Source organism: Nicotiana tomentosiformis, chromosome 2 (genome assembly GCF_000390325.3).
Source record: "Nicotiana tomentosiformis chromosome 2, ASM39032v3, whole genome shotgun sequence".
Classification (NCBI taxonomy): domain Eukaryota; kingdom Viridiplantae; phylum Streptophyta; class Magnoliopsida; order Solanales; family Solanaceae; genus Nicotiana; species Nicotiana tomentosiformis.
In genome coordinates, this window is record NC_090813.1 from 85405822 (window position 1) to 85425569 (window position 19748).

Below are 19748 nucleotides of genomic sequence, written 5' to 3' on the forward strand. Positions count from 1 at the left end.
CGCCTCTCACCGTTTGGTTTTTGAGAAAAATGAGTTTATGGCTAAAATCCCATTTTGGGGTTTTGTTAAGTGCTGGGCGACAGTGTCCATCGCGTTCGCGACAGCACTATCGTGTTCGCGAAGTGTATGGGCTGCCAAGCTTTCGCGTTCACGAGACAGTGCTCGCGTTCGCGTAGGCTAACCTTCCCTGGTCTTCGCGTTCGCGAGTCATTGTTCGCGTTCGCGATGAAGAAAAAGTTGTCTGCCCCTCCCTAGTGCCTAACACTACGCGTTCGCGATGGGCTTGTCGCGTTCGCGAAGGGTAACGCCCCCATCGCTTCGCGTTCGCGACCAAGACTTCGCGTTCGCGAGAGTGCCTTCGCGAACGCGAAGAAGGACATGCCAGAACACAGTCTCTGCAGAAAAACCAGATTTCCAAAGTCTAAAACATCTCGTGGCCTATCCGAAACTCACCCGAGCCCTCGGGGCTCCAAACCAAACATGCACACAAGTCTAAAAACATCATACGAACTTGCTCGCGCGATCAAATCGCCAAAATAACACCTAGAACTACGAATTTAGCACCAAATCAAATGAAATTCTCAAGAACGCTTTAAAATTTCTATCTTCTTAACTGGACGTCCGAATCACGTCAAATCAACTCCGTTTCTTACCAAATTTCACAGACAAGTATTAAATATCTTAATGAATCTGTACCGGGCTCCGGAACCAGAATACGGACCCGGCACTAACAATGCCAAACATCAATCAATTCTTAAAAATAATTAATTTTCAGACTTTTAATTTTCATCAAAAATTCATAACTTGAGCTAGGGACCTCCGAATTCGATTTCGGGCATACGTCCAGATCTCATAGTTCGACACGGACCCACTGAGACCGTCAAAATACGGATCCAGACCCGTTTACCAAAAATGTTGACCCAAGTCATCTAAAATCAACTTTTAAGGCAAAAATTCTTATTTTCATTAGTTTTCAACATAAAAGCTTTCCGAAAATCTGACTGGACTGCGCAAGCAAATCGAGGAGGTTTAAAAAAAAAGAGATTTTTAAGCTTAAGAGCACAGATTCGAGTTCTAAAACATAAGATGACATTTTGGGTCATCACATATTCGCTCAAATTATGTATCTAAAATTAAAAAGAAAATTAGAAATATGTATTTATGTTAAGTCAACATCCTTCATATATCAAAATAGAGTAGCAAGTGAAGTATCCTTTGCCAACCGGTTAAAATCTTGAATTTGCCTTTTTTTCTTTACTTTTCACCTTCTATTTGACGAAATAGATTGTTCCTTTTGGGTTAATTATTTAATGTTTCAAACCAAAGGGAGCTGCGTAATCCTATCGTTTCAAACAAATATGCCATAGGTGTTCTTTAACAGGGAAAAAGAGAAAAGAAAATCAATCGCCTTTTTAGTGTCTTTTGTCCATTAGGGTAAATTCAAAATTGTGTACTCATAATTGGTACGTAGCATGTCCAAATTGCAATAAAATTCAATGGAAAAAAAAGATGTAGCACGACTATAATTAATTCGACGTCATTACATACTAGCTGGTAGTGGGATAAGAAAGTGTTCTGTTTGTGTTCTCAGTCTCAGTGCGATTTTCAATGTTGAAACTCCCGTAATTGTTTCTCTTTATCTATTTTTTCCTTGTTTGCCAATAAGAAATAGGAGTAGTACTTAATTTCTTCGGAGTGAAAGTCGGTGCATGAAAAAGGAAATACTTATATTTGGACATGGGAGCATAAGGGTTAACCATGTTTCAGTTTGGTTTGTTTCATACAGCTTGTCGCATTGTTTCCGAAAACATTACTTTGATTGAAGAACGTATGAATAAATTTGTAGACCTACTTATGTCATGGCCATTGTCAGAAGCTCCCATACCAAACTCTACTTTGGTTTTATGACACTATTTTCTACCATATATCTTCCTTCTCCACCACCACATCCGTTTACTTTAGGGCCCTTTTGGCCGTAAACGAAATTTAATTTTTTTTTTTTTGAATTGTTTTTACTTTTTTTCGGAATCAGTGTTTGGCCATGAAAATTTAAAATTTCACTTGAAATTGAATTTCAGAATTTTTTGAAAAGTTGAAAAACTACAAAAGATATTTTTCAAAATTTTCATTTCAAATCACTCACAAAAATTAAAAAATAGCTCCAAATTGTATTTATGTCCAAACACAACTCTAATTTTCAAATACTATTTTTACTTGAAATTTTTTTTACTTTTTCCGTAATTTTACAATTCTATGTCCAAACGCCCACTTAATTGGTTAAAAGTAGTTGATATGAGTATCAAGTGTTTGAAAAATACGTAATTTTTAAGTAATGAAACTAGTTTTATCAATAAGGAATTGCACATTTCAATAGAAATGATGAAACTGATAACACAAAAGTAACGTAATTAGCTACATAAACCAGCTGGCAAAAATTTACTTGGTAGAAAACATCTTCTCTTGTTGGCAAAATCAGCTCAACCAACTATTCTGAAAGTAGCACAAATCAACAAATAAAAGCTATCAAGTACAAGAACACATTTTAAAAAAAGAAAAAGAAAAAAGAATAGATCATAAAAAGGAGATGCTGTAAAAAACATTAAATTGATATGATCATCTCTCAATTTTGTTGCCATTTTCAGATCTTCGTGAATGTTGTAGCCTAAATAATCTATACAACTTGAGTGTATCAGCAAATAAAACTCATAATTTTGAAGAAAAGTGATAAGCAATTTCTGAATCATAAAGAAATGAAATTACGTAAAATACTACTAATAAAAGAAAACATTAAACATGAGGATTGCGGTAAATTGGGATTTTCCCATTCCTTTTTTTCGTATAAAGTAGATTAATAGTCCAAGAGGAAACAATAATTTTTTTGCTTCCATTTCATAGAACAAGAAAGTCTACTTAAACCAAACAAAAAGATCCAATACTCATCCAACTTTCCTCTATTCCTTCAAACAAACACAATTTCATCCAACAGGTAGGCCATACTCTTATCATCTCTAGAAAGGTGACCAAATTACTCATCTTTCTTTCTAGTTTCTATTCCTGTGTAATTGAGAACCCACTTGATGTTGTTTGTTGTCTACTTTAATAAATTATGTGTCATCAATTTCTTACTTTTGGACCCAAAATGTACTATGGTCATTGTCTTTTATTTTATTAAAAAAAAAAATACATTTGGACCAATCACTTTCTAACCCCCAGCCTCCCAATCCCACTGGAAAGATAGTTTTGTCTTTACTTTTCAAGTCCTAATCACATAATTAAAAGGCTAGGGGATTGCGGTTTACCATATTAGTAACATCATGACATTCCTTAAAAGGGAGGATCATGTGATTAATATCTAAATAGGCCCCTTTAAAGACTCATTCTTCAAAATTAACAGTATGTTGTGTCCTCAAGTGGACCCTCATAGATTAATTCAATTAATATCTTACTTAATTAATAAGTACTATCAATCTAATTTTTCAAGGGTCCACAAGAAATTAACACTCAGCGAATCTTGAGATAAAATGCATTTTACTCCCTAATGTTTAAGAAATTTGCCGATGATCACCTAATTCTTATTAAATTGCAAGCCATTTCATAATTTTGTTTTCAAAAACAATTTCAACTTTATATATAAATATCGGTGGAATCATAACCTCCTTGTATGCATACATAAATAACCGAGATAAATCATATAATTTCTTCTTTCTTCTTTTTTTATATGATGTTGGTCTGCACATGCATGCACAACAGCAAGCTGCACAAATTCCACTAAGAAAATCCAAATAATTATAGTCTACTCTCAACCTAAGTTCCAACATGGATGATATCATGATACACCTAAGACCTATATTTAGTTATTTACGTGACCTCCTACCCTATACTTAGGTATGGCAAAAGCTTTATATATAGCCCACAAAGTCATTAATTTTTAATGCAAGTTCCAAAGGGTTCATCTACTTCTGCGCCATTGTTTACATAAAGATTAAAAAGTCCAAATAATTTAGAGGTTCCATGGATAAAGTATAAGAATATCATCATTGAGTCAGTATAATAAATGGCCGTAGATGTTGAAAACAAGTACCAAGGACACATGGTGTTTAGAATATATACTACTCGTAGTATTATCTATCTTCTAAGAAAAATATTTAATAGTCGTCATTATAAGAGTATCTACGTAAATCACTATTTACTTCTTCTTATGGGTCTAACTCAAGTAATTAATACTTCACTAACTGTATCAGTAAAGTCATATTTGAAAGAAAAATAAATAATTTGATTTTTTCCCCTATTAATTTGGAACAAACTTAATTAATGTGAGTTCGATGTTCAAAACCAACAAATTAACAACTGTGTTTACTATGTTTATTCGAGGTGAAACGCACTTTTGTCTAAAATCTTCCAAGAAAATGATGTAATATTAATATTTGTCACTCACAGTTAATTATTCTCTCCATTTTCTATTTTTTGTCACAGTTAGGTAATAGGTATAGCTAATAATGAAATATTAGCATATTCATTAATGTTATTTTTAGATAACTCTACTACACTAGAGGGGATTGGGCGTCTAATGCTCTAATTAGTGCCGCTGTTCAAACATACTGGTTTCCGTAAGAAAAATAACAACATATTATTAAGGGGACTAGGGCAAAGATTCGTAATGGAATAAAGATTGAATCAACTTAGGAGTATTACTATAAAGTGGGAATTAAAGAGATCAAATTAAAAATGAAAAGGAAACTATAGAGAAACAGAGAATCAAGTTGAATAAAGGGTCCTACACAGAGTGGCAATTGAAATCTGCTACTATTTCATTCTTTTATTTTAATGAAACGGATTTTGTAAGCATTTGATACATAAAATATGGTAGAAAAGATTTGGTTGTTAGTTTTACTCGTCCAGCTGACAAGTATCCGACAATCCAGCAACCAATTCTAGTCCCATTCCATGATTCTTTTAATAAATATTAAGTAGCTAATATGATTGTGATTTGTAGACAGCCAAACGTATTTTTATTTTATTTGTGATGAATTTTCATAATTTATATTTTGTTACGATATGTTTGCTTAAGCACTCATTACATTGGTTTATGGACCCAAATAGAATATTTATTACTCTATCCGTTTCAATTTACGTGAACCCATTTGACTGGATACGAAATTTAAGAAAAGACAGAAGACTTTTGAACTTGTGATGTAAAATGAGACACATATATTTTGTGTGGCTATAAATCATTGCATAAAGGTAAATTGTTTCCAAATAAGAAAATAAGTCATTCTTTTTGGCAAAGACTAAAAAGGAAATATGTTCACATAAATTGAAAGAGAGGGAGTATAATGAAATTCATATAGTCGGTCCCAACTAATTTAAAAAATATAATTGTTGTTGTTGTTATTAGGTTTTATCATTGATTTGTATTCTTCTGCCAATGCATATATTAAGTGACTGGACCAATCAATATTTGCGTAGATACAAAAAGTTACCTAATGCCTCTACTGATTTTTAAATCCTCTCACCATTCCGTGCTCTTTTTGTTTTGGCTAAAATTCTACTCTTTCATACTTCCGATTTTGTTCTTATACAGAAGTACACATTCTCTCCACTATTTTCTTTAATTTTTTTTCCTCTTCATGAAAAAAGAATACTGAAAAGGCTAGACGTATGAATTTGTTTGGAAATCGGAATCTTTCTTTCCTCCTTTTGTAACTTTACTTGCTATTTCAATAAAAAGGAAAAACTTTACTTGGTAAGTTTTTTTTAAAAGAATTGCCAACATTCTTTTTTTTCTTTTCCTTTTATCTGCATGTAAGTTGATCAAATTAACAATAAGAAAGAGCAGGTGAAGAATTCCTCACTTTTTTTCCCTCAAAGAAAGAGAGAAAAGAGAAAACTTGAAAGCAATAAAACAAAGAATATTAAAAGCTTTTATTGATTGCGTATGTAAAGATATATTAAGGCAGATCCAAAAAAAAAAAATTCAAGAAAACACTGAAAGGCTATACTTAACGATTTTCCAGAAAAAAAGGAAAGCCAAATCAACTTAACCTTAGTTAGGAATGGCTAAAAAAAGAGAAGAAGTTAGAAATATGTCCAATCATGGACAAATTAATTGCTTTAAGTATTGTAAAATGTCTAGATTCTTCAAAATTCATTAAAGGGGTACTTGCTTTCGTTTCATTGAAGAAAAAACAAAAATAGGAATAAAATAATTCATACGAAACAAAAGAGTTTGATCCTTCTTTTATGTCTTAAAAAGAAAAAAAGTAAAAGAAAAAATATTTTTGGAGTAATTAATTCAAGGGAAAAAGAAAAAAGTTTGCATGGTACGAAAATAGATCAAATAGTTGAGATTCTTGACTTAAATGGATATCAAAATCGGGCGAGTCCAAAAGTAAACTGTATACGGTATCGAGATAAAAGTAAACTGTTGCAAATAATTTTTCCCGAAAGTTTACGTAGTGTCAAAATTCGATTATTTTGAGAATTATTTTTTCTTAAAAGTGTTTTTCTCAAAAGTTGTGTTTGACTAATTAATTTGAAAAGTACTTTTGAGTAGCAATTAGTGTTTGACCAAATTTTAAAAAACTGCTTCTAGGTGTATTTTCTCAAAAATGTTTTTCAAAAAAATATTTTTGAAGAGAAGTTACTTTTTTCTGTCTCTCCAAAACTGCTTCTGCTCAAAAGTATTTTTTTTTCTTTCAAAAGTTTTGCCAAACAACTTAATTTTAGAAAAAAATATTTTTGACAAAAAAAGAGCTTTTGTCTTAAAAGAAGCTTGGCCAAAAAGGCTAAAAGACAGTAAGAAAACTCTGGGGAAAAATTGTTTGCAACAGTGTATGCAGCAAATCAATGTAGGCAACACATATTTCACATATAAATTTTTACCATTTAACTGTGGTTAAATTATCTGTCTTTTCTTTTTAAATTTATAATTTTTTTATATTCAATCTTTTAGTTCGGTGTATACACCAAATGTGCACACAAATATTTTATGAAATCTGTATTCGTTGTCTTTATTAATAAATGAATTATTTTTATGGCCATTTTTATTAGTATCAACTGATGGTATTTCCTAATAAAATGTACTCCATTAAAAGTGCATTTTTCTAAAGAAAAGAAATACTTACTCGTGTGTTAATTGTTAAGTAGAGTATATTGTAACTTCTTAAAAAATTAAAATAAAAAGGCTAAAAGAGCATGTATTTATGGAATTTAATTTCCGTACCGTACACACGTGCAATTAGATCAGTTCAGAAACCATATTTCTTATTTTTATTTCCTCTATGTATTTGCACGAAACCCCAAGAGAAAGAAGAGTCATAATGGAAGAATATAATCATTAATTAAAAAAAAATGCTTTTGATTCTTCATTGTAGAATCACATCAATGAATTGAAAGAAAAAGTCATTTTCATACCCCCCCCAAACACACTTTCTTATTTTAACAACTTCTACTAGTCTTGTTCATTTCAGATCAATTTAGCATACTTTTACAAGTACTTCTAAGCTTTAAAAATTCTTTAAATTAGTAGGCATTTTCTGGGTGTCCTCTGAATTCTTTGTCCAGAAAACATTTCTGTTCTTTAAGGTTTTCTACTGAGGAAATACTAAATTCTACTTCCTCTGCTTCCACTGTCAGTCAGTTGTCTCCTATTTTTCTTCTTTTGTTGTCATTCTTATGTTTCTTTGCTTCAGCCCTTCCACTTACATGTGATTCTTGGGCATAATGGGTGAAGAACACGTGGCCATTGTTCCTTCTGATCGAGCTGTTGAACAGGTTTTTTTCCTTCTCAGATTGAAGTTTTTTTTCCTTTCTTGCTTTCATTTCTGCAATTTTAATTCTTCTGTCAGCTAATTCTTCTTTTTTTAGTGGGCTAGGTTCTTGAGATTTGCTGTATTCCCTTTCTTTTATGTTTTTGGGCTTAGCAAATGATCAGCTAGGCACTTCAATTTTAGTAGTAGTGTTAACTAACAAGGGAAAAAGGACAAATTTTTAAAAAGCACACTTGTGTGATCAAAGTATTCTGAGTTGTTGTTTTGTTCCATGAGGAAGCAGCAATTTACCATATTTGTTCCTCCTATAAATCCTTTTTTAGTCTTCACTTTCTTTTTTGGTTGTTGTTGTTGTTGTTGTGTTGTAGTTTCTTTAGAATAATATATATCCACTATTTTTGTCATTCAATAACACCATTTAATCTTCTTGTAGCTTAAGTTAGCTTACCAATATTATCTTCCTTTGATGAATGTCTCATGAGTCTTCTATCTGCCATGTCAATCAAACTGCAGATTTAATAATTTTCTGTTAGATAATCTCTTGCAAATTGTATAGTGAGAAATTATGTTGTCTTTTCGGGGTCGTTCATACAATTTGCTAATCAGTAGATATCCTGTTCCACTCACATCTTTTTCTTTTTCTCTAATGTTACTTTCCCTCTCAATCATGTCCAGGCAATAGTTGCATTGAAGAAGGGTGCACATCTTTTAAAGTATGGCAGAAGAGGGAAGCCCAAATTCTACCCTCTAAGGTTATCCGCGGTAAAGTTTTAATCACCATACCTCAGGCCGAATCATTGCCATTTCATGTTTCAATTACTGTAGGTGAAGTATAAGGTTTTATCTTTGTTTCCAGGATGAAAAGTTTTTGATTTGGTACTCTGGTGAGAAGGAAAACCAACTGAGGTTAAGTTCAATCACGAATATCATCCGCGGCCAAAGTACTGTAAGCAGTGAGGCTACCACACATATTGATATGCATGACGTTTCTCAAGATATATACTTAAACTGTGAAATTTTCTTTTATTGACAAGAATGTTTCATTTTCTAATTAAGGTAATTCTTCAGCCTGAGATGGAAAGTCAGTGCATATCACTTATATATGGAAATGGCGAGCGTACTCTTGATCTGGTAAATTAAACATTACGTCTTGTTTAATAGAGCGATGTTGTACAAGCATGCATGATTTCTAGTTTTGCTAACAACCATATTTCATTTTCAGATTTGCAAGGATAAAATGCAGGCTGAGACTTGGTTTGTAGGCTTGAGAGCTGTAATATCCAGAACTCACCACCATAGAGTGGTGGACCCTCTGAAAAGCAGAAAAGGCACACACAGTTGCATCAGTAGTCCAGCGGGTTATATGCGGAGGAAACAGAATCTTGGACTTTCAGCAAAGACAATCAGATCCTCTCAGGTTCTTGACATCCGTCTTTGTGTTTTTAAGTTTTCAATGCTTAAACATGTGTTTTTGTAACTGTTATTTTCCCCTGTGTGCATCTTCTTCAAACTTCCCAATGTCCTATGATTTTGATCTTGTCTGGAAAGTAGCTTTGATATTGTTCTTTAGTGGCTTTATCACTTGATTTGTGTAAATGGAGTTCGACTCTCTTAGTTCCTGACAAGTATGAATTTACTCCCAAAGCTTGTGTTTCCAGTATACATTCTAAGACTTGTTCCTTGAGTGGAGTGGTGACTTTGGCTCTGAATCTGACAGATCTGTTTGATAACCTGTGAATGATAAACAGAAAAATTACAAATCACTGGCGATAATAAATGGATGAAATAATAAGAGAGAGAAAAAGGACTCTGTATAGACAGTCGTTAATCTTTTTTCTTTAGATGCTTGAGAGTTATAACATGTAACTGATTAAGCCAAAACTTTCATATTCCTTATAAGATCTTTAATCATTAGTACTTCTCCATAATGTGGTTCTATGTCATATTCGATGTTGTGTTCAGAGTTGTTTTCAGTTAGGGCACCTGTACTTTGACATCAGTTACTTTTCTTTGGCGAGTTCAGCAATCTGAAAAAGAAACTTGCATTTCCATCTTTTAATTCTCAAGAATTATCTTTCTTCCTTATATTATTCTGTTCTTTTATGGCTATGTATTGTAATAAATATAATAAATACATTATTTCCTATCTGATAGAAGACAAAAAAGAAGATATTCTTAATTTCCCATCACTCTAAAAATGATGTATACTTATTTGATCAAGGTTCGCAGCTTAGCGGGGAGTCCCACTCACTCATTTTCAGAAAGGTGTTTTACTGATGGCTTATCATGTTCTTCCGACAGCTTTTTCTCGGAATCAAGTCTATCGAGTGTGCATAATGTAATTGAGAATGTTACATGTTCGTCATATTTTGAATCAGATAACTTAACCCAGAAGAGAGCATCTTGTGCTGGGACTGAAAACCAAACTGATATACTAGCTCCATTTATTCCGTCCACTCATGAGTCAAGACCATTTGGGAGGAATGTATTGAGGGATGTTTTTATCTGGGGAGAAGGAGCAGACGGAGGGTGCTTCGGGGATGGGGAAGTGAAATTGGATGCTTTGTCACCCAAACTTCTTGAGTCTACTGTGATGCTCGATGTACAGGCATTATCCATTGGTAGGAGCCATGCTTCCTTAGTCACCAAACAGGGTGAAGTTTTTTGCTGGGGTGAAGGAAAGAATGGAAGGCTTGGACATAAACTCGACATGGACACCGCAAGGCCGAAACTGGTGGACTCCCTTAATGGGGTTCGCGTAAAATCTGTCACTTGTGGGGAATACCAAACATGTGCCCTGACCTTTTCTGGTGAACTGTACACATGGGGTGACAACTCTTTTGGTGCTGAGTTAGTAGGTGAAAAAAAGAAGAGAAGCCATTGGCTACCTAACAGAATATGTGGTTCCTTGGATGGTGTGAAAATATCTTATGTTGCTTGTGGGGAATGGCACACAGCAATTGTATCAACATCTGGACAATTGTTTACTTACGGAGAAGGAACTTTTGGGGTTCTTGGTCATGGTAATCTCCAAAGTGTTGCTCAGCCCAAAGAAGTTGAGTTGCTTAGAGGTTTGTGGGTCAAAAATGTTGCATGTGGTCCATGGCATACAGCTGCAGTAGTGGAAATCATTGTTGATCGTCTTAAATTCAATAATCCAGGTGGGAAGCTGTTTACATGGGGTGATGGGGATAAAGGAAGGCTTGGTCATCCTGGTGAGGAGAGAAAGCTTTTACCAACCTGTGTGGCGAAACTTGTTGATCATGATTTTATTCAAGTTTCCTGTGCGAGCACCCTAACTATTGCACTATCTAGCACGGGAAAAGTTTATACCATGGGAAGTGCAGTGCACGGGCAACTGGGCAATCCAGAAGCCAAAGACAAATCATTAGTGCTTGTGCAAGGAAAACTTAGAGAGGAATTTGTTACAGAGATATCCTCCGGATCATATCATGTTGCTGTGCTAACATCAAGGGGAAGTGTTTACACATGGGGTAAAGGTGCAAATGGACAGTTAGGACTAGGTGATACAAAAGATAGAAGTTGGCCAACGTTAGTTGAGGCACTGAGAGAAAGGCAGGTGGAACATATTGCTTGTGGATCAAGTTCTACAGCAGCAATATGTTTGCACAAATCCGCATCTAGTACTGATCAATCAGCTTGTAAAGGATGTAGCATGTCTTTTGGAATTACAAGAAAGAAGCAAAATTGTTATAATTGTGGGTTTCTCTTTTGCCGCACATGCTGCAGCAAGAAAACCACAAATGCCTCTTTGGCCCCGGACAAGACTAAAGCTTTTCGAGTATGCGATCCATGTTTTCACCAACTTCAGAGAATTGCTCAATCAAACAGGCCATCCAAGCTTGAAAATCGTAGCCCACGACCATTACTGATTACCCAAAAGGCATTTATTCACGAGAAGGTAGAGCAGCAAGAGGCAAATACTACATCAAGTCGAATGATGTCAACGAAAAAGTATTTCAGTGAGAACAATCAATGGTTTGACAGGAGGGCTACCAACAGTTTAGGGGAAAGTACTGATTTTGCATCGTTGCTGGATGTTTTTCCAAGATGGGGACAAGTTCCTTGTCCTGAAATCTTTAGAAGAGACTATGGAGGACAGATGAGAACCCAAAATCATTATGCAAGAAATTCGCTGGCTTCAGCTTCTCCAACTTATTTACAGCAGATTCACAAAGAACGAAAATTAGTCCCCTCTACTGGTGTACCTATGGAGGAGAACTTGTCAGAATCAGACAAGATCCTGCTTGAAGAAGTTTCCAAGCTAAGAACTCAGGTAATGTCCTAATACCTCTTACATGGTTCAATTGCTTATACTTGGCTGAGATTATTAAATGTTGATACACGTCTCTCTCTGTTTATAATTGTGTGAATAAATAATCTTTTTGGCGTGTTCTGGTATGTGGAGTTCAAGAACGTAGATTAGTTGACAAAATCTAATCAATTCAGTGATCCATGCCTACTGAAGAATGATGCACTCTGGAAGTTAAATAGACCAATGAACAGCTAATTTTCTCTCGTATAATGTTTCATTAGTGACAAGTTTTAAATATGGTGACTCAAGATCAATTCTAACTGCTTTGCATATATACTGTAGGTTGAAAGTCTTAAAAGGTTATGTGAAGCAAGAAAGGAGAAAATTCAAGAACGTCAACAAAAAGTTGAAGAAGCCTGGTCATTGGCTAAAGAGGAAGCTTCCAAGAGTAAAGCAGCAAAGGAAGTTATAAAAGCTTTGACATCACGGGTAACTTTTCTGTGAGTTAATTCTTTTGGCCTTCTCCTTCACATGAACATTTTAATCCATCAATATATTACCTCGTGGCTCAAACATATAAAAAGAAACTATTTTGTGAATCTGGTAATAATTTGTTGGTGGATGCCACAGTTTTTTTTTGCTTGAACATGTTTTGCAAATTGCAGCTGCAGACAATGTCAGAAAGCTTTTTTGCTGGAAGAGAAACTAATGATCAAGCTGCTGCAAATGTACTGCAGACTACATCAACGTGTTCAGACAGCCAAAATCATATAACTGGACATCGAATTGTTTTGCCTACATGTGTGCCTCTTGCAAAAGCACAACCGGAAGACAGAAACATTGACAGCCTATGTAGTTCTCCAATTGTATTCTCTAGTACTTTAAGATCCTTCTATAACAAAGAGAACAAGGTGGACTCCGGATCAGCAGAAGAATCATATAAAGGAGATGATCATTGCCAAGTTGGGCTCAGAACATCTAAGGGTGAATGGGTGGAACAGTATCAGCTTGGTGTCTTCATTACATTGACAGTGCTGCCAAGTGGAAAGAAGGGACTCAAGCGAGTCAGGTTCAGGTATATGATACAGAAATCTCCTGTCCTTTTTGCATTTTTGGTTTGAACAAAGATCATGTGGCTAACAAATTGAAAGGAAGGTTTCCCTCGTGATTTAAATGTTAGAAATGAAAGTTACACTTCTCATAATGCAGTAAGACGGTAGCAGTTATGATCTCTTTTTCCTTCTCATTGTTCGTAATATGGTAACTGAAATTCAAGTCCCAACTCCAAACATTCGTTTCTTTGATTTAATTGGGTGTTGGAAGTTAAGGGAACCTGCGTCTTTTGATTAAAAAGATGTAGCTCGTGGTAGATATCATTTTACTACAAAACACCTAGTTTATTCAGAGGGAAAGCAAGCTACAATCTTATCAATCACCAACTTATGCAAGGGCACATATAGTATTCGGGCAGCGAGTGAAGCCAGTTCATGAGCAAAGGAGATCTATTGACTTAAAATTCCTGATCCACCTCTGCTTATGTTATAATTATGCCAATGATTAGCTTGCTTTATTAATATGTTAAACTGCTTACCAAATACCTTTTTTTGTTGAATTTTGTAGTAGGAAAAAGTTTACAGAGAAGGAAGCAAAGAAGTGGTGGCAAGAAAACCAGCTTTCTGTCTACAAAAAGTATGATATTGAAGGATATGAAAATCTGACCCAAGACTTGCTGAAGAAGTAGCAGTTCCCTTTTCCTCCCAATGTAAATTGCACATGATTACAACATTGATTCATGTTATTGAAGGTATTGTATCACTCAATGTGCTTAACATATGGGGAGAGAAGAATGCAATTTTGTATTGCCAATTGAACATGGATGGACAATCATAGATAATTTTTACATTCATTTTTGTTTACCCAAAAAACGGATAGAGTTGAATTTATACGTAGTTCTAAGGATACGTGGTATAACTCGGCACAAATTGGAAAAATAAGTAGGGATATATTGAATATTGACTGTAAAAAGGAATGAATACAAACCCTAATTGAGTAGAGAATGGTTGATAAATGAACAAAATAAATCAATATCAAAAGCCCAAAAAAGGATAATATTTACTAGATGTTATGTAAATCTCAATAATCTCTGAATGTGAGAATGTGAATGTATATCAATCTGCCTTTTACAAATGTTAGCCACACCTAATATAGTGGAGGAATTCTACTTTGGGTATAATTAAAAATACATAGTGGGGATCCTATGATAGATTAATTAATTGGCTTTTCCTTGATTAAAGCTGTTATTTCAGCCGAGATTCTCTCCCCAAATGCGGCTATAACGGCTTTGTTGTTCCTTGGCTCGGTCTCAATCTTGGTCGGTCTCTGGGGCTCGAGCTCGAGCTTGACTCGATCTTGGTATTTGATCGGTCTCGGGATCTCGAGCTCGACCTTGACTCTATCTCGGTATTTGATCGACCTCTGGGTCTCGAGCTCGACCTTGACTTGATCTCGGTACTGATCGGTCTCTGGATCTCGAGCTCGATCTTCCAACTTCACATCATAGCTCGATATTATAATGACGAACCTCGGTCCATCATGCTCCAATCTTGATTTGTCGCACAAAGGGCAAACTCGGTTACAGATAGTCCCCTCATTTCTTGGAAAGAAGGTGGCGAGAAACGATATGATTTTTCAACCTCTGACTAGATACATACTGACATCTGCGACGAGCCCGATTGTGACATCTGTGACAAATATCCCGTCGGTCCAGTTATCAAGGCATTAAATGCACGTCAATCGGTAGTCAGCCACTGTCAATTTTGAACTGTCACTGTGAAATCTATAAAATAGCCCCCTTCTTCATTGTTTCAAACTTTTACCTTCAAATCTCTTTTCCTTCCAATCTTCACAGTTCTTCGCCTTCCCCAAAGCTCTCTATTTCCAGGTTTTGGAATTTCTTCGCTTGTTCTTCTCAAAACACCAAATACTTCACTCTCCCTTCTTCTTTGTTCATAAAAAATTAGATGGCAAAAATATCTAAAATTGTTCCGCAGAAAGAGGTTGCTTCCTCATCTCGGCCGGCCGGCGAGAAAACAGTGGTGGAGCTACGCCTTGAAGAGCTTGTTCCGGGTGGGGGAGGGGGGGATGCGTTATTGATTCCGATTTTAAGGTCGAGAAACCCTCCTCGGTTGCTTGTCGATCCAAGCCGGTATCGAGATATATATGCTCGATACCAAAAAACCTTCTTGACCTGGTGAAAAAAGACTGCCATTGGTAAAATAAAGAGGTTGTGATACCGGCACAGGAGGAGGCGATCACTACCCACGTGGAAGGGTACCTGAGTGTTTACACTTATTCTTTCACGCTGGGTCCCCTCGATTCAGTCATCGTCGATTTTTGCAAGAAATACCAGGTGACCCTCGGTCAAATTCACCCTTCTTTTTGGAGGATTGTGATATTGCTTCGTTTCTTTGTGAGCAAAATCGACGGGCTTCCCTTCACCCTCGACCACCTCGTAAGATTATATAGCCCTCGACTTTACCGAGGTAGGTTGATAAAGCTTCAACGCCGGGCCACCAAGGCGTTCACCTCGAGCATAGATAAAGACGAAGATCGAGGTTGGATGGGCCGGTTTGTTCGAGTGAAGACCTCGGACCTAATCCCGGCTGAGAGTATGCCACTTCCCGAGAAATGGAATATGAACCGTAAGTGTGATCCCGTTTTTAGTTTTTGTTGTTTTTACTTCTTCATCCTTTCTTATCAGTGTTTTTCTTGACGCAGTCGTTGCTTGGATGCCGGGTGCGGTTCACCATCTCGAGAACTGGGTCAGGAGCCTGGTTTCGACGTCAACATACGCCTAGCGCGTATGGCGCAATTTGTCAAAGGGCTGGTGGGAGGCTCGCACTCATGGTCAACCTTCTTCTTAACTCACCGATTTGCTTACCGTTCAAGCATTTTTTCAGGCATAAGTTTTACTTACTTTTCTTTCTTTGTAGGTCTCGGAAAAGATGCGATTATGAGACCCTCATCAGGTGATGAAGAAGTTTTACCGTCTATCTCAAAACTGGAGAAGGTGATTAAGAGAAAAAGGGCCTCGGACTCCGAGGGTCAAAAACCCAAGAAGAGAGCGGCTCGTAAACCCAAGGTGAACATAATCCCTTTGACCATGGATTCGGTCCCGAGTCTAAGGGATGAAGAAGAAGAAGAAGAAGAAAAAGAAGAAGAAAGTGATTCCGGGCTGGTGGCCCATGCACGGGCTGGCCCCGATACTCAAAATACTTCGGTATCGGTGGGAGTTGATACTGCTCCGTCCAGGCTTGATGAGGTCGAGGAGGAGACTTTGACCCAAGTTCTCGAGCCGAGGGGGACCGAGGATGTTTTACCTCAGGATAAAGAGACCGTCGAAGAAGCTGTGGATGCCGATGTGCAAACCGAGCTTGAGGCTCCCCAAGACGGAGGCGGCGCCCAAAAAGACCTACTCGGGGCAATAGAGATCGGGGATTCCCCCTATTTTCCTTCATTTTCCCAGTCGATGATACGTGACGCTCAAGCTGTGGAGACTTGTCACGGGGAGGGAGCCCATGGAGAGGAGGACCCTTTCCGTGGTTATTTTATCGGGGTAGAAGATGTCACCGGTCCGAGTGACTTGGAGGCTCTGAAGAAGAGCTCGAGCGAGGTGGGAGCGCCTTACTTTTTCAACGAAGCCCAACAGGCCCTGAATCATTTAAGTTCATACTTTCTTTGCCAATTTTCATACTTGTATTTTTCTTTCCTTGTATAATCCCTTCTTTTATTTTTGTAGGCTTCTGTGCTTCATCACGAGGCATTTTTCCAATCCCGAAGGAAGATGAGCTGGTACGAAGCCGAAGTTCGAAGGCTTACTGAGGAGAGAGATGCCTTCAAGCTTCTCAATGAGCAGAGAGAATGAGAAGTAAAAAGACTTCTCAGTGAACAAGCTGAGCTGGCCGAGCAGGTAAAAAGAATCTTTGAATATAATGATATTGACTTGGGAGAGATGGATAACAGTTCGGTCCCGCAGGTCGAGTAAAAGTTCGATGTGATCAGGCAGCTTCGTGTTGAAGTGGACGTAGTGAAATCGGAGGCCGAGGAATGGAAGAAGAACATGGACCGCCTCGCCTCAGAAAAGGAGACTGCCCGAACTCAACTGGCTTTGGCTGAGGCCCAACTACGAAGCTTGAAAGAGAAAGCCTTGGTGCAAGCCAAGAAAATCGAGGAGTTCCAGTCTCGGTTGAGCTCAACAAATTTTGATCGAGAGAGACTGGTCACAGAACTTGCAGCGGCCAAATCGAAGGTCAAGAAAACTATGGCCAATGTTGATGCAATGGTGGCCTTTTATCGATCTGATGCTGAAGCTTCTCAGGTTCGAGCAAAGGAGGTTACCGAGGCTGCTCAAGCTCAAGCAAACTGGGTTGCCAAGCATGCTAAATGCCAGTCTCGAAGGGAGACTCTCGAAGAGATCCATTCTCGTGGCTTCGATCTTAGAGCCGAGATCGAGAAAGCTAAAGAGCTTGAAGCCAAAACCAGAGTATTGGCCTTTCCCGATGATGATGATACCGGGAGTACGAGCGGATCTGAAAGTGAAGGGGGCTTCGAGGGCAAAGATGCTGCTCCCGGAGAGGATTAAGTCCTTTAGTATTTTTTGTGTTTCTTATAAGACTGTTTTGGTCTTTTGTAGAGAAATTTGATCGGGCCATGCTGCCCTTGTAAATGATTTTTGACATGTATAAAAAACTTTCTTCCTTTCTGCCTTATAGAATTTTGAAGTTGTATTCTAAGGTCGGGGTTCAGATAATTTGATCAAAATCGAACTAGTGTAGCCCTTAGGCCTTTTGATCGAGTGAGTGCTTGCTCGAACTCGAAGTAAAGTAATCCTTGGTTTTTAGTTGAGCGAGGATGGTCTCTCAAACTCAAAGCACAAAACATCCCTTAGGTTTTACGGTCGAGTGAGTGTTTGCTCGAACTCGAAGTAAAAAACAGCCCTTAGGCCTTATGGTCGAGTGAGTGTTTGCTCGAACTCAAAGTAAAAAACAACCCTTAGGCATTATGGTCGAGTGCGTGTTTGCTCGAACTCGAAGTAAAGTAACCCTTAGATTTTTGTAAAAAGGATTATTTATGGCCTTGTCCCCTTTCCGGCTTGAAAGAGTTTCTTATCATTCGTATATGCGAAACTTGTAATGCCTTAGCATGAAATAGGGACTTGTTCGAGAGTTTGAACAATTTTTGTATTCATTAGAGTTTTCGAGGCTTGATATTATCGAAGCCTTTTATGATTTTGCCGGGAGGTAGCCTTTCTGACCCTGTTTTGTTATGGAATTCGGATGTCTCCGATTCGTGTTAATTCGGCTGTAGCCTCTTTAGTCCGGGATTTGCGTCTTGGGCTTATTTTCCCGTTTTACTTCGAGCTTGCCCGAAGTATCAGCCCCCGAGTGGGATGGTCGTGGCCTATAAAAATCCTTCTTTAGTTCGGGATTTGCTTCTTGGGCTTATGATCTTCGGAGTTTATGTAATTTGATCTCGTTGATTTTTCGGGCGGCAGTCCCCGATTTGTGGGGGTAATCATTCGATCTCCGGTCATGGTCGGCCCTTAAGCCTGTTTGCATAACACAAGTAGAAGAACCTTTCTGAGGTATGAGATATCGGTAAATGAGGAATTTCTCTTTATAAGTCATTATACATGCGTACATATTTTGAGTCAGGGCTCGAGCAAACTATGCGGGCATGGTTCGTTTTGACCATTTGGCCTTTACAAATATTTTCTATCGAGACCTTGTTGCCATAATGTAATTTCCTTGCATTGAACTTGATATATTCTAGGGCAATGCCCCCAGTATTTGAGGTTGATTGTAAAGAGGCCTCAGATACTGTTGAATTGTTCTAAGTTAGCACGATCAATGGTTGACTCATTAAAAACCTCGCCGGAAAACCCATTTGGGACAAAACCGGTCCAAGGGAAAAAGAGTGCAACGCGTGCTTTCTGATCTAAAGGCTTCGTGTTGAAGAATCCATCCCTGTTTCTGATCGAACACCTACAAGGGTTAGTTTTGAAATACAAATGAACATGGGAGGGTCGTACCTTAGCAGTAGTATTGTTTTAGGTGCGATACGTTCCAATTGCTCGGCAGTCGTTTGTCGTTTATCATACCGAGCTTGTAGGATCCTTTTTCGACGATTCCGAAAACATGATACGGTCCTTCCGAGGTTCGGACCCAGTTTCCCTTCATTCGGATTTCGGTGTTGAGGGTGACTTTTCTTAGCACCAAATCCCCGATTTTAAAATGTCGAAGATTGGTTCTTCGATTGTAGTACCTCTCGATTCGCTGTTTTTGTGCGGCCAATCGGACGAAAGCGACTTCTCATCTGTCATCCAACAATACTAGGCTCGTAATCATGGTCTCGTTATTCGACTTCCCTGTTGCATATCGAAACCTGATGCTAAGTTCTCCAACCTCGACCGGGATTAGGGCTTCAGCGCCATAAACCAACGAGAATGGTGTTGCTCCGGTACTGGATTTCGATGTTGTGCGGTATGCCCATAGGATCTCGGGTAGTATTTCTCTCCATTTTCCTTTGGCGTCGGTCAATCTCTTCTTAAGATTTTGGATGATGGTTTTATTGGTCGATTCGGCTTGTCCGTTCCCGCTGGGATAATACGGTGTTGATAGGATTCTTTTGATCTTGTGATCCTC

The 19748-nt window shown here is 37.5% G+C and overlaps 1 protein-coding gene across 4 annotated transcripts; it reads left to right on the plus strand.

The window, feature by feature from the left end:
- The first annotated feature begins 7355 nt into the window (after positions 1 to 7355).
- LOC104088155 (PH, RCC1 and FYVE domains-containing protein 1) lies at positions 7356 to 13951 on the plus strand. 4 transcript variants are annotated; one of them, XR_011414039.1, is made up of 9 exons: positions 7356 to 7773; positions 8445 to 8531; positions 8626 to 8715; positions 8826 to 8900; positions 8992 to 9186; positions 9991 to 12066; positions 12388 to 12545; positions 12711 to 13120; positions 13666 to 13951. XR_011414039.1 is itself a non-coding variant. In XM_009592790.4 (9 exons), exons 1-9 carry the CDS (start codon positions 7723 to 7725, stop codon positions 13784 to 13786), a joined length of 3252 nt encoding a protein of 1083 aa, XP_009591085.1. In that variant the 5' UTR covers positions 7358 to 7722; the 3' UTR covers positions 13787 to 13951. The 4 variants fall into 4 exon arrangements, 3 of the variants coding, with proteins under 3 accessions (XP_009591085.1, XP_009591086.1, XP_009591087.1); XM_009592790.4 differs by having other exon boundaries at positions 7358 to 7773; positions 12388 to 12534; XM_009592791.3 differs by lacking the exons at positions 7356 to 7773; positions 8445 to 8531 and having other exon boundaries at positions 8626 to 8722; positions 12388 to 12534.
- The last annotated feature ends 5797 nt before the right edge of the window (positions 13952 to 19748 follow it).

What these genes read in the sequence shown, in the direction of transcription:
- LOC104088155 (XM_009592790.4), top strand. Translation starts at nt 7,723, where the DNA reads ATGGGTGAAGAACACGTGGCCATTGTTCCTTCTGATCGAGCTGTTGAA. An exon ending in ACCCTCTAAGGTTATCCGCG is followed by an intron (nt 8,532 to 8,625) that starts GTAAAGTTTTAA and finishes CTTTGTTTCCAG; the next exon opens with GATGAAAAGTTTTTGATTTG. An exon ending in GCGAGCGTACTCTTGATCTG is followed by an intron (nt 8,901 to 8,991) that starts GTAAATTAAACA and finishes TTTCATTTTCAG; the next exon opens with ATTTGCAAGGATAAAATGCA.